Here is a 13,067-nt window from a genome sequence, read left to right as displayed (position 1 = left end):
AAATTATATCATCAGATTTTTCTCCAAATACAGGACAGAAATATTTATTGAACTTTAGCTTTTTCTGCATTATTATTGATGATTCTGCCATGAATGGTTCTGCCGATACTGTTGTCAAGGTTCTTTTTGTTCCTAATATATTTCAAAAACTCCTTATTGTCCTTTACTAGCCATAGATTTCTATTTGTGTCTTCTTATCAGTTTTCTACAATTTCTTAACTTCTGATTTATATTCCTTACTATCAACTTCCCCTTTCTTCCATTTCTTCTATATTATTATTATTTATTATTTATTTTACAGCTGTCTTCGCTTCTGTCATAAAAATAAAGGGAAGGGTAACCACCTTTCTGTATACAGAACTATAAAATCCCTCCTGGCCAGAGGCAAAACCTTTTCACCTGTAAAGGGTTAAGAAGTTAAGACAACCTCGCTGGCACCTGACCAAAATGACCAATGAGAAGACAAGTTACCTTCAAAGCTGGAGGGGGCGGGGAGAACAAAGGGTCTGTCTATCTGTGTGATGATTTTGCTGGGAAGAGATCAGGAATGCTCTTCAGAACTTCTGTTAAGTTAGTAAGTAATCTAGCTAGAAATGCGTTAGATTTCCTTTTGTTAAATGGCTGGTAAAATAGGTTGTGCTGTATGGAATGTATATTCCTGTTTTGTCTTTTTGTAACTTAATGTTTTGCCTAGCGGGATTCTCTATGTTTTGAATTAATTACCCTGTAAGGTATTTACCATCCTGATTTTACAAAGGTGATTATTTTACTTTTTCTTGAATTAAAATTCTTTTAAGAACCTGATTGCTTTTTCATTGTTCTTAAGATCCAAGGGTTTGGGTCTGTGTTCACTTATGCAAATTGGTGAGGATTTTTATCAAGCCTTCCCCAGGAAAGTGAGTGTAGGGCTTGGGGGGATTTTGGGGGGGAAAGACTTTTCCAAGTGGGCTCTTTCCCTGTTATATTTGTTAGATGCTAACCTAAGCTGGTAAAAATAAGTTTAGGGGGGTTTTCATGCATGTCCCCTCATCTGTACCCTAGAGTTCAGAGTGGGGAAGGAACCTTGACACTGGGTATCAAAAGCTATCATCTACCTGGCTTTGGTCTAGGTTGCACCTGGGTTGGCCTAATTGAAAAATGAACCATAGGTTAAACTTTTTCCCCACAAGGGCTTGAGGTCAGATCTATTACACCTCTACTGTAAGAACAATTACAGTGATATCAAAGTAACGGAAGAGTTACCCAAACCACAATTCTATTATTTTCTGTTTCCTGCTAAATGTTACAGTTCTTCTCATAAAGAAAAGGAGGACTTGTGGCACCTTAGAGACTAACAAATTTATTTGAGCATAAACTTTCGCGAGCTACAGCTCACTTCGTCGGATGCATGTGGAGATTAAAGTTGGCACTGCTAAATAAGAAATAACGTTTGCTACAGTAACAGAGGGAAAATTCTGTTGCTTGCTGCAGACTTCTAATGTCTTCCCTGACTGGTGTGATTTGAAACACAAGCACCAAGGACTGTTAAACTACCGTCAAGCTTTAGCAGTCCATTGTGTCCTGAAGTCTGTCATTTTATATTTGGCATTTCTCCAGAGTTCTAGTGGGTGACAGACCAGTGCACAATCTCTTTCCTGAAAAACTTCTCCCTCTTCTATATTATCCTAAGGCAATGGTAAGATAATATTATTCTTATCAAAAATAGTTTTTAGCATGTTATATAGTGTGTCTTAACCAAAGCCCTCGAGAGATAAAGTGGAAAATTAATTACTTATCCTCCACACTTCACTAAAATCTTGAGAATCCTGCCTACAATGTGTATGTATAAGAATGTGGAGAAAGAAAATAACAGAAACCATTAATAATGTCTTTCTACTATTTTCATTTTTCAAGTGAACTTTCTCCTCCCAGTTTTTTTTGGCTGTGGGATTAGGGATGATATAAATATGCTCAATAAATTATTCTTTATTACAGTTATTTAAAACATATTAGCACTACTGAAGTCAATTCATAATTGTAATAAGAAACTCATGGGTGTGTCATTCTGGGAAATTGCCACCACGTGGGTGGCTGTGGTGTTTTGCCTTCTGCTTCAAGCCTAATGATGCACCTCGACCATTGCAATCTCAGCAGGATGGGCCATTGTATCTTACTGCTTAAGTGTACCGAGAAATACAGCAGTCATCAGCATTAACCACACTATGCTTTAAAATCATTCTGTATCTTTTTTCCTGCTTTTGAAGATTTGAGAACTGTGTGTGGAAACCGTTGCAAGAAATCAACTTTTATTTTTGATAATTTAAAATTATTTTTCTCATAACACTTTTAACTGGTAACTTAAACTGAAGTAAAAGGAAAACTCAATACAACAGAAAACATCATTTTTACAATAAGTGGTACATCTCATCTTTCCAGAGCAATTGGTTGGTATTTTTGTTTGTTGTTTAACCAACACAAACGTGTGCCTAGGCTTCTCCCAAAGTTTGAGGAATGTACCAACTAATATTAGACGTAATCCACTGAAAGGGTAACAGAGATGGTTTGGGGGTGTGGGGAGAAAGCAAAGACATGACTGCATGGTTACTACTCAAGTGCTATTGTAATAAAGCAAGCAGTTGAAGTTGTGTGTTCCTTCTCCTCTTCCCTTCCCCCACCGATCCCACCCTGCACTCACACAGTAAGTGGATATCTGTCTAGCTGACATGACTGGGTGTCGAGGAGTACTGGATTTTAAGGAGGGGGGTTGAATGAGATTAAGACTGGTTGCTTTACAAATCAGTTCTGGAGGGATGTAGGGGCACAGCATGGAAGAAAATTATCATGCTGTGGTGGGAGAATGGACAAACCGATAATGAAGCTGGCATTGTTGGCAGGGAAGAGGAGGTGGTAATGTAAAATAAACTGTTATTGCTGCAGAGTTAAGATTGTATCTTAAAGCACTAGTCATCAGAGGACAACTCAAATCTATTCTTTAGCGTATGTACAATTTTTTATAAATGTTGTATTCCGGTTGTATCATAACTATTTGTGCAGTTTCAACTGATCTTAGTCACATGGGCCTGATCCTGCAAGGTACTGAGTACCCTCAAAGCCCCACTGAAGCAACATAACTTATACCCCAGGGGCCGTTAGCAGCAGTCATCTTGGTTATGCCCCCCCAATCTCTGGCTCATTTACTCTGTGCCACTAGAGCTAGATACATTGGCTCTACCACCAGAATCCACAGGGAGGAGTTGCAAAGAGGCTGCAACTTACTGAAGAGTGCGGCCCTCTGACTGTTGCATTATGCAGCCTTTACTGGGAAGGGTTTAAAGTTCTAGCATATTTACCTAATTGGCAGGTAAAAGCTGAATCACTTTAAAAAGCTTGGTTTCAGAGTAGCAGCCGTGTTAGTCTGTATTTGCAAAAAGAAAAGGAGGACTTGTGGTGCCTTAGAGACTAACACATTTATTTGAGCATAAGTTTTCGTGAGATGAAGTGAGCTGTAGCTCACAAAAGCTTATGCTCAAACAAATGTGTTAGTCTCTAAGGCGCCATAAGTACTCCTTTTTTAAAAAAGCTTGCATTCTGTTAAAAGTATGCTACCATCTTTTGCAGGGGCTGCTTATCCTAAATCCTCAAGCGTACTACAGAACCACCACAGGATCAAGCTGTAACTCAAGAACCCCTTAATGCCCACTGGCAAGGGGGTTACAGGAATGTCCTGTGTCTAATATGCACGTTCTGGGTCATCAAAGAATGTCATGTGTGGTTTTAAATGAAAGTCAGTGTCACACTGGTCATGAATATCATTATGCAATGTATGTATAGATACTATTTAAAAAGTTACTTATGCTGAAAATATGTTTTAAAGTCTGTATTGTGACAGAGTTGACAAACAGATTTTCTGTCAGACGAGCTGTTTATTCAGCTGTGTCTCTGTCAGATGTAAATTTCCTTGTAAGCTTAACACAGTGTGGAGAGGTGTGAAATCAAAAGGGAAGCAGTACACAGGAAAAATAAGCCACAGGTGGTATAGACCATGAATTTTGGGGGATATAAGTAGAAGGCAATGAAATCACTTTTATCTTTGCACCTAGTAAGTAAACGGACACCATTAGCATTGGTTGAAACATTGCAGATGACAGTGGGGGTGAGATCTCTTTAGACAGGAAATTAACCTGTTAAGTTTAGTCTCTGGAAAGTGTGTTTATGATTTTGTTTATTATGGAACAATTTGTTTCCAATAGCCTTACTTACGATCACTTGAATCTTTGGCAATATACTTGTTTTAACTGTAAATATATCTCAGTGCTGTGATGTTAAGCAAAGTGTTGATCTTGAGTTGAATCATACAAGCTGGCTTGTACACTATTTTCTTTGGGGACAGCAGACCAGGTATTTCTGTGTGTGTTCAGTGGCCAAGGGGCTGGACATTACAGAGGAACACTTCAGTGGGAGTTGAACCTACAAAGCAAAGGGCTGGCATAGCCAAGAGAAGAGTGCTTGGTTGGCGAACAGGCTGGTAGTGTCAGGAAGCTGATAACCAGTTACGTACAATCAAGTCTCTCTCACGCTGGAGGCAGTGGGGTAACAAGGTGACTTGCAGTTCTTACTATCCCGAGAACCATCACGCAAGTCCATCTGGGAACTTGCTTATATCTTTCGCTAATGAAAAATTTCACTATCAATTAGGATGTCTTGTTAGCCTCATCCCTTAGCTAGGCAAGCTTTTCAGCTCCTGCTTGCTTTGACAAAGTCCTTAGTCCTAACTGCACAGTAGATCCACATTTTCCTGTGTATTCTCACAATGGGGCCAAAACCTTCAACTTCTGGAGGAGAAATTAAAGTTTGCAGATTTCAGGGCACCTCTGAGCTGGTGATCTCCGTCTGCTCACTTCCAAAAGGGCGTTCCACTGTCAGATCCCAGGATGTCCACTATAGTCCATGAGCTAAACCTAAAAAATTGTCTCTTGGTACTATTTTGGTGGGCAAAATCTCCTTTTAATAGCTCCATGTCAGTTGATGATAAAAAGTAATGATGGCTCTTTCTGCAGAGTTGCTTAGTGGTAGAACTGAGCCTGGTTTTTTTAAATTAGCCATTAATTTTTGAAAAAAATCCTAATATGCAGATTTGTGTTATTATTATTTAAATGAAAGAAAACCCACTTTGATTATATTTTATTCAACACATTGTACATTAGTAAGTAAAAAGGAGCATTTTGGTGTTACATTAAGGATATTAATTTCAAATCTAAAATGACAAAAATATAATTAAATGACATCATATAATAGAGTTGTGTCTCTCCATGTTTCTTGAAGCTTTTTTGCAGTGCCACTAATGTTGTACATTCTGCCATAACTACATTGACATATCAAGCCCACAGTAATATAAAATGGATAACCCACTAACAATCCGGTATATAGCATCTGACTGGAATGTCATCTCCATTTGTATCATTATCTTCCTCATCTGACCTGTCCTCCATACTGTCACACCATGCTAATCTTCATTCATGCTTTCACATGTTTGCATCCTATCTTCTGGAGAGCATTTGAATCCATTTGCAAGGCACTGGCAATCGGGTCATTTTCATTCTTTGATGCATGTACAAATCATTAGCTGCAAGACTATCTCAGCAGCAGGTGGGCCATTCGTCCATTCTTTTGTCAACTCACCCTCCTCCATGACCCAGCTATGCCCTGTTTCAGGGCTGGGTATGACAGCATACTTCTCCAGGCTCCTATGCGAGACAGCAGCCTGATCATTGGCACACTGAGCATGCAGGTGGAGGTAGTCTTTGCATGGAGAAAGCTGGCCATAGTCAACATCTCCCTTCTTAGTTCAGAACAGCTCGATTCTTAGCACATTCACCTCTGTTATATTTGACTGAGCGGATATATTCTACAGGTGAATTCCTGAAGAAGAAAAAGAAAGAGCTCTGCAGACAAGACCCAGTGTTGCCATTGCTGCACCAATGCTTCTCTTAGGAGCTTCTTCTCTAGTGATCAACTTTAAGCCAGTCACTTTCCCATGTCCTGCAAATGCAGTAACAGAATCACACACATTTCTAATAGGGCTCTGCAGACTTTCTTTCCTAGTGATATGCCAAGTTTGCTTATTGTGACATCCTGGCACCCCAATATTCACCACTGTCATGTATTTCATAGATATTTATTTAGGTCAGAAGGGACCATTATGATCATCTAGTCTGACCTTAGGATATGGTTTCTACAAAGCATGCCTTGTGAGGTATCATTCTAAAAGTCTTGATCTGCTAGACATTAATATCTCGTTGGATTGTATGTGCTGTCGTCAAATGTGAAGTTATGAAGTTCGGCTATGTATGTGTTACTGAAACATGTTGTGAGGTTGAAAACCCCCAAAAGCAGCCTTTCAGTTACAACAGTAAAAAGACCAAACAATGTTAATGGCTTACTGAGGAAATGCACATAAGCACAAGGATTACCCCAGGAACTGTGTACAATAGAAATCTCTCAGAGATAGCACTGCACAATGGGAACTGTTTGACCCAGGTCACAGCAAAAGAGCTTTCCAGCAAGTGGGAAGAAGATATAAAAGGGGGAAATGATATCATGATGGGACCTCAGTCTCACTACAACCACACACCTGAAAAGGCCTAAGGGACAAGGACTGAACTGTGGGAAGTGATGGTCCCAGGCTAGAGGGATTTTTAGCCTGTGTATGGAAACCTGGGAAAGCAAAGGCAACTTGTGCCTTAAGAATCTGCTAGCCTGTATATTACTCAGGGTGAGAATTTGTTAATTCATATCCTACCTATCTAGTGTATTAAGATCAGCTTGCAGTTTTGTTTATTTACTAAGGTAATCTGGTTTGATCTGTTTGATATAACTTATAATCACTTAAAATCTATCTTTTGTAGTTGTTAAACATGTATTTGTTTTGTCTAAAATCAGTGTGTGGGAGTTATAACTCGGGGCAGAAAACTGTTGTATATCTCTCTCCACATTGAGGGAGGGGGCAAATTTTATGAGTTTACGCTGTATAGTTCCCTGTGCAGCGCAAGACGGTATAATTTTGTTTACACTCCAGAGGGGGTGTGTGGCTTAGCAACTGGGAGGTGCCTTAGCTAACTCTTCCCATGCAGAGCTGATGTCAGCATGTGTGTGTGTGTGAAGCTGCAGCTGGGTGTGTTCCTATCTGTGTGTATGCTGGTGAAAGAGCAAGCTTGGAGAGTCTGGCAACTCACCACAGCACCACAGTGGGTAAGGGAGCCCAAGCTGGTGGGTCAGGTGGGCTCAGTGGTATCCAAGTTCCAAGTGGCACTCTGGGGGGAACCCGTCACACATACATCTATATAACTCATTCGATTTTTGGTACCAAATCTTACATAAATTTTGCTGATGTCCCTGAAGAAATCAAGGCTAAGAATTAGCACATCAGTCCTCAGATACAGTAATAACCGATCCATGGTTCTTTGATGCATGCTTAGCATGTCACGTTTGAGTGTCTGCCTCTTCTTGTGAAGGGGACTACTAAAGAAAGTTTGATGCCCCTTCTCTGGCAAGCTTGTTACAGTGTTCCTGGCATGTCACATACATTGTTTTCTCATCTGTTTTCTCCAAGAAATAGGGCTTTTTCCATTCATCACATAAGAACTTGTTGAGAGCAGTCTTGCTGGTAGAACATCCAGGAACTCAGCTGACCAGGCCGAGGCCGGTCTAGCCTCATGGTCGGAGTGGGCGTTAGGCCTCATGGTCAGAGTCTGAGTCAGTAGTCGGAAGCTGGAACTGAGGGTCAAGCTGGAGAGAGCAGGATAACAGATGAAGGGGGTTCAAGGCAGGGGCAGGACAGAGGCAAGGCTGGATGCAAAGTAATGCAGGAGCCAGCATAGTGGTGGGCCAGAGCATTGAGCAGCCAGCGAGGAGCTGCTGCTGCTGGCTTAAGAGCGGCAGCCAGCTTGCCCTTGTAGCCAATCAGGTGACATGGCCAATCAGGCAGCCTGCTTCCAGCCTTCTGTACTGACTAGGCCACCTGGAGATTAGCTCTGCTACAGGCCCTGATTCCTGACGTATGCACTGTTGGATCTTGTGGCCAGTTACAGTGTTGGTCAAGAGCACTTCAGGGCCTGACCTTCTGTTTTCCCTCTCTAAGTTTTTAATGATGTTATTGTACATATCCAAGATCACATCTATCCTGTCACTGTCCGTTCCAGTCTTCAAAGCTGACATAGATGTTCTCTGACCGATTACCATATATTTTGTTCTCAACATTTATTTTGTGTACAAAGGCCATTCCATCACCAGTGCAGTCAGAAGGACTAGGGATTGTGTCAGCTGCTGTTACTATTTGCTCAAGACTTCTTGCCAGGGCTGCTGCTGCATTTGTCTTCATGCTGCTGACAAAATTGATGAGAGCCCAAGGCAGTGGTCCTCACGTGTGCAGCAACACTTCCTTTTTGTCCAAATTCCAACTTGCTGCTTCTAAAAGCATTTGGCCAAAAACCTTGTGATTCACCTTTAATATAATATTCTTGTTTTGAGGCTTTTGTTTCCCTGGATTTCTTTGTCACTGAATGTCTACAGTTTTTGCTTTGGCAGCCTATCATACAAATTTTGGTTTGGCTGCTCTGTTTCTAGCCTGTTATGTCTGAAAGCTATGTATGCACCTTCTCCTTCGTATATAACAGATCCCCTCAAACATCTTCAGGAGCTACAGAGCCAATAGGGGAGTGAGGGTTTTGTTTTTGTTTTTTGGTTTTTTTGGACAGGTGAGAACTTTCTCATTTTCATGCTTTATGACAAAGGTCAAACAATTGTTTTTTATTGTGGGGTTGGGGTTTTTTTGTTGCAGTGGCTGGTAAATTTTTGTGGTTCAGTCTTCAGTGTTATGTGAGGATCTGGCCATTATTTGTTCCCTGTGGTATCTGAAGGCATTTTCTAAAACTAGTCCAGCAGATGAAGTCCAAATTCTGTTTGATCTTCTCCAGCAGAGTAATTTATCTGGTACAAATGACAGTCAAAAGGAAGGTGGCACAAGAGCTCTTTTAGATTCCCTTTCACCGACGGTACCGTTTCTGCTTGCAATTACGTCAACCAGAAAGGTAGAAGACATTCCAACGTTTTCTAGAAAGATTCCATTCATTATGTATCACCCTGACAAAATTGTTCCTGAGAAATATATTTCCATCTGCAGAGAAAAATTCCAGTTTCCACATTAATCAAGAGAGATTACTTCTGCCCCAGGCCAACATGAGAAAAGGAAAATAACTTGCACTTGTTTGAGGTCTTTAGTTCTTAAATTTTACCTGTATTGGGATCAACTGTATTTGTTCTTTTTGGAGAGTCACAAAAGTATCAATCTGGACAAAAAGTAGCTGAATGAATCCATTGGTATCTCTAACAAGGGGTCTCTTTTGTCTCTTGAATAAAAGTCCATCAGGCCAAAAGTCAGACTAATTCTCGGATAGAAAAGAGGGAGCCTTTGTGAAAAAAGGTTTGCAAAGTGACCACCTATAAATCCATCCACTCCTTTTGTTATAGGATCAATGCTAATACCTCAGATAACAGTGTTTAGGGACCATGTTTTAAAGACCATAAAGGAAAAAATAGTCAATAGGTTTATTTTCCATCTCCCTAATAAGGTTATTTGGTATTTCTCTATACAGCCCAATTGTGCAAATTACTGAAGCTAATCTCTGCAGAAAGGGGAATTTTCCCCCAGTCTCTGAAGTGGGTTTCTGTGAGAGTCAGTAGCTGCGGTTGTTTGTTTTTCCTACACCATTGGTGGTTGGTGAACACAAGATGTGTGTGTGTCAGTTTTTGAGAAGTTCTTGTTTGCTGGCAGCAGTCCCTTGTAGTCAAAAATTTTTCTTTCAATTTGTTCCTCTGCCTGTTTGTTGCCTGCAGTGAGAGTAGGGCCCTTTTAGCATGGATTACGAGAGCTACTCACATAATCTCATTTTGCTCGTAGGGAAAAATTTCCCTTTTTTTGCGACATAGCTGCAACACATGCTATGTCCGTGAAATATGTATTGTCTCTGTAGCTGAAATAATGATGGAAAAGATAGAACTGAGAAACAAAACCCGTCACATGTTCCAATGGAAGAGTCATTTCTATTGAAGTATATCTTGTCTAAAGACATATAGAAGTTCTTATTACATCACATTAAAATATTTGCCAACAAGACAATTGCTTAGGGATTTTTAATCTTGCCATGTTTTTATGCTTAAAACAGTCTAGTAGTTTAGCACTTATATAACCATAAATGTGCATGGTTGTTTGGAGAGAATACAGGTATTTGTTGTTTTATTTATTTGTATTGGGGTACCACTAGGAACTCCAGCTCCATTGTTCTAGAGACTGTACGTAACACTCTCCCTAGAATCTGTGTGTAACACGCACTCACACACACGATATTGCTTGCCACAAAGAGCTTACATTCTGAGTAATGGGGCCAACTTTAGAGGTGTCTGAATTTAAGTCTAGCAGCAGTCTAAATTCCTGTTACTTATGCTTTCTTTGGGCCTTGTATATGTTCATGTTACACTAGTAATAATCAGTAATAACAACTTCCATGCACTTTAAGAAAATACTGCTTCTGGTAGAATATGAGGGATAGCAGTCTTGCCTTTTCCCTCCTCCTTCTACAGCCCACAGAGAAAGAGGGTTTATTGTATCCGTATCAGAGCCTAAGGGCCTCTTACTTTTTCTCTACTCTTCACCACTGTCCCAGCCAAAGTGTCCAGACACAACCATTATCCTTCTGGCTACAAGTGACTAAATAATGCTCTCTTCGGAGCCCATCCATGCAACTCTCTAACTGGATATAATCAGACTTCCTCAGTGCACCAAAACTTTTACCAGACAGAGGAGCAAGACATATGGATTGTGTGCAATGCGGTTTTCATGGCCCCTGGGAAACACTTTAGTATGCAGGGGTGCAAAACCCATCCTATATCCCACATGCAGTCACTTCACTGTCGGCCCCTTGTGCAGCCTCTGAGCATTTTTCTGGGCCCTCGACACAAAGGTGAATTTCATCCTTAGACAAAAAAACACCTGAGATACGATATACTCCTGGTGCAGATAAATCTCCAATAATGCCAATGAAATTACAATCTGCCAGCGGCAGTGAATTTGACCCTTGTTGTGCAAGTTTTGGACTGCACAACTTCAGTGTTCAGTCAGATGTAGCAGTTACTACTCCTCAAAACTGACATGTCCTAACGTATCTAAATAATACTCAATACATACTTACCTTTCTTTCTTTCTTTCTTTCTTTTTCTTGAGTGGACTCAGTTGGCATCTTCTGTTGGGGGAAGGCCACTTTGTAAATTGGTGTATAATTATTGCTTTTCAGTATTGTACATTTGGGGAGAATGTTTTGATTAGTGACTTCTACAAATTGAAATAAATAGCTTGTGAAAGTCCATCTTAAAAGAGGGAAAACTGACAGTATCTTTTTAAAGTCCTTTTGTGAATGGGAGGCATTTTCCATAAGTGTGATACATTTGGAGTGTGCACATTTGTTGAACATTTTGATATTGTCCTAAGAAACATAATTACAGACAATATTGTTCACGTTATAGAATAGTAATATGGAGCAGTGTTTTAAAAGATAATTAATGTTTAGTTACACTATCTTTAAAGTGTTGATTCAGTTTACACCAGAATTTATCAAGGGTCAAATGTTTTTAGTTACCTGATTACATTTATATGATCATCTAATCCTTGTTAATTTTCTTAATTGATAGTAACTGACATTTACTGTCAAATGTGGCATTGTTTGCTGCTTCTAGAAAGCCATACAAGAAATTGTGATGCAATATTATCTTTTCAAGATTTCAAGTACTTATTGATGTGAAAACTGCAGGTGGTGTAAGGATGAAATTGTGACCCATTAATGTCACTGACAAAATTCCCATTGATTTCAGCGAGCCCGAGCTTTCAACCTAAATGTAGACTGCAGTTTTATTTAATTGCTTAAACCAGGATAATTGTTCCTGTAGAATATAACCGCCACTCAGAAAATTACCTGGCATTATTCTAATCCTGTGCAGTACCTAGTTGTTGACCAATAGGCACCACTGTGTAAGTAGAAGCTACTTTTAGTGCCTTCTGCTTCTAATCCAGGACAATACGTGTAAGTGCAGGCAAAAAGTTACTTGTATATTTGCAGGGCTGGGACAACAACAATTAACTTCTTCCCTGTATGTGTCTGTGTGTGATATTTGTGTAGATTTGTCCCTTCTCAAACAGAATTGATCAGTCCCCCACTGGCGTGGCCCCCCCATCCCCACGCACTCTTCCCAGGACACTACACGCTACCTTGGTGGTAAGTTTGCTGAGGTTCACATATTGTTCTCTACACCCCCATCTCTGTATGAATCCATACAAAAGGTGTGACACCTTATACCCATTACTCAGAGGCACCTTGGTGCCAAAGAACTGCTCTTTAAGGGAAGAAAATTAAGGATTATCACCAGTTCATGAATCATGCTAGTGTGCCTTTATTGAAACGGCTGCCCAGGAGTAAGGCAGGAGAGCTGGTGGGGGGGGGGGGGTGATGATATGAGAGTTTAGGGATAGGACCACTGCCCATTCTGTAGGCAAATTGTACCAAGTTGGTGCAAGATTTAAGAGATACTCTTTGAATTTTTTTTCCAGCCCCGATGGATATTTTTGAGGGAGAGCCATTGTAATTTAAAAACTAACTTATAGTCAACTCAACCACATAATGAACACTAGTAAACAAAGCTTGCCTTGAAGAATGTTTCAGAGGAAGCATTACCAAAGTAATCTTTCATTTGCACCCACTGTAGGGTTCCTTTCTGCCTCACTTCATCACACCTACTCTGATGTAACTCATGGTGTACCTGTAGAAGTAAGTGAATTGGGCATATCCTCCCTAGATGCAAAAAATGGAACCCAGTTGTTTTAATTATCTGTATATTTTTTTCATTTTATGCTGTTTAAGCTAATGTAAATGGTTGTTCATGAGTTTTGTAGTTAACATTTCTTGTTTATTGCATGAATATTGACAGGCTGATGCTTGTGCTGTAATTTGCAGCTCATGTTCCCATTGATTGAAGGAATCTCATCA

The 13,067-nt window shown here is 40.1% G+C and overlaps 1 protein-coding gene across 10 annotated transcripts in view; it reads left to right on the top strand.

The window, feature by feature from the left end:
• ATXN10 (ataxin 10) overlaps nucleotides 1-13,067 on the top strand; it is a 338,101-nt gene that overhangs the window by 111,254 nt on the left and 213,780 nt on the right. For 2 of the 10 annotated variants that reach the window (XR_012155474.1, XR_012155470.1), the window contains exon 12: nucleotides 302-3,413. The exons of 5 other annotated variants lie outside the window; for them this stretch is intronic. Coding sequence is in view for 1 of the 5 variants with exons in the window: in XM_073315953.1 (XP_073172054.1) it covers nucleotides 302-322 (21 nt within the window). In the remaining 4 variants the exon portion in view is untranslated. Of the gene's footprint in view, nucleotides 1-301; nucleotides 3,414-12,203; nucleotides 12,300-12,786; nucleotides 12,849-13,067 lie in introns of those variants that run through there. 3 more of the 10 variants (XR_012155465.1, XR_012155473.1, XM_073315953.1) reach the window with 3 other exon arrangements.

The sequence above is a fragment of the Lepidochelys kempii genome, chromosome 1 (genome assembly GCF_965140265.1).
Source record: "Lepidochelys kempii isolate rLepKem1 chromosome 1, rLepKem1.hap2, whole genome shotgun sequence".
NCBI classification, from domain to species: Eukaryota; Metazoa; Chordata; order Testudines; family Cheloniidae; genus Lepidochelys; species Lepidochelys kempii.
This window is presented reverse-complemented; position numbering and strand designations above follow the sequence as displayed.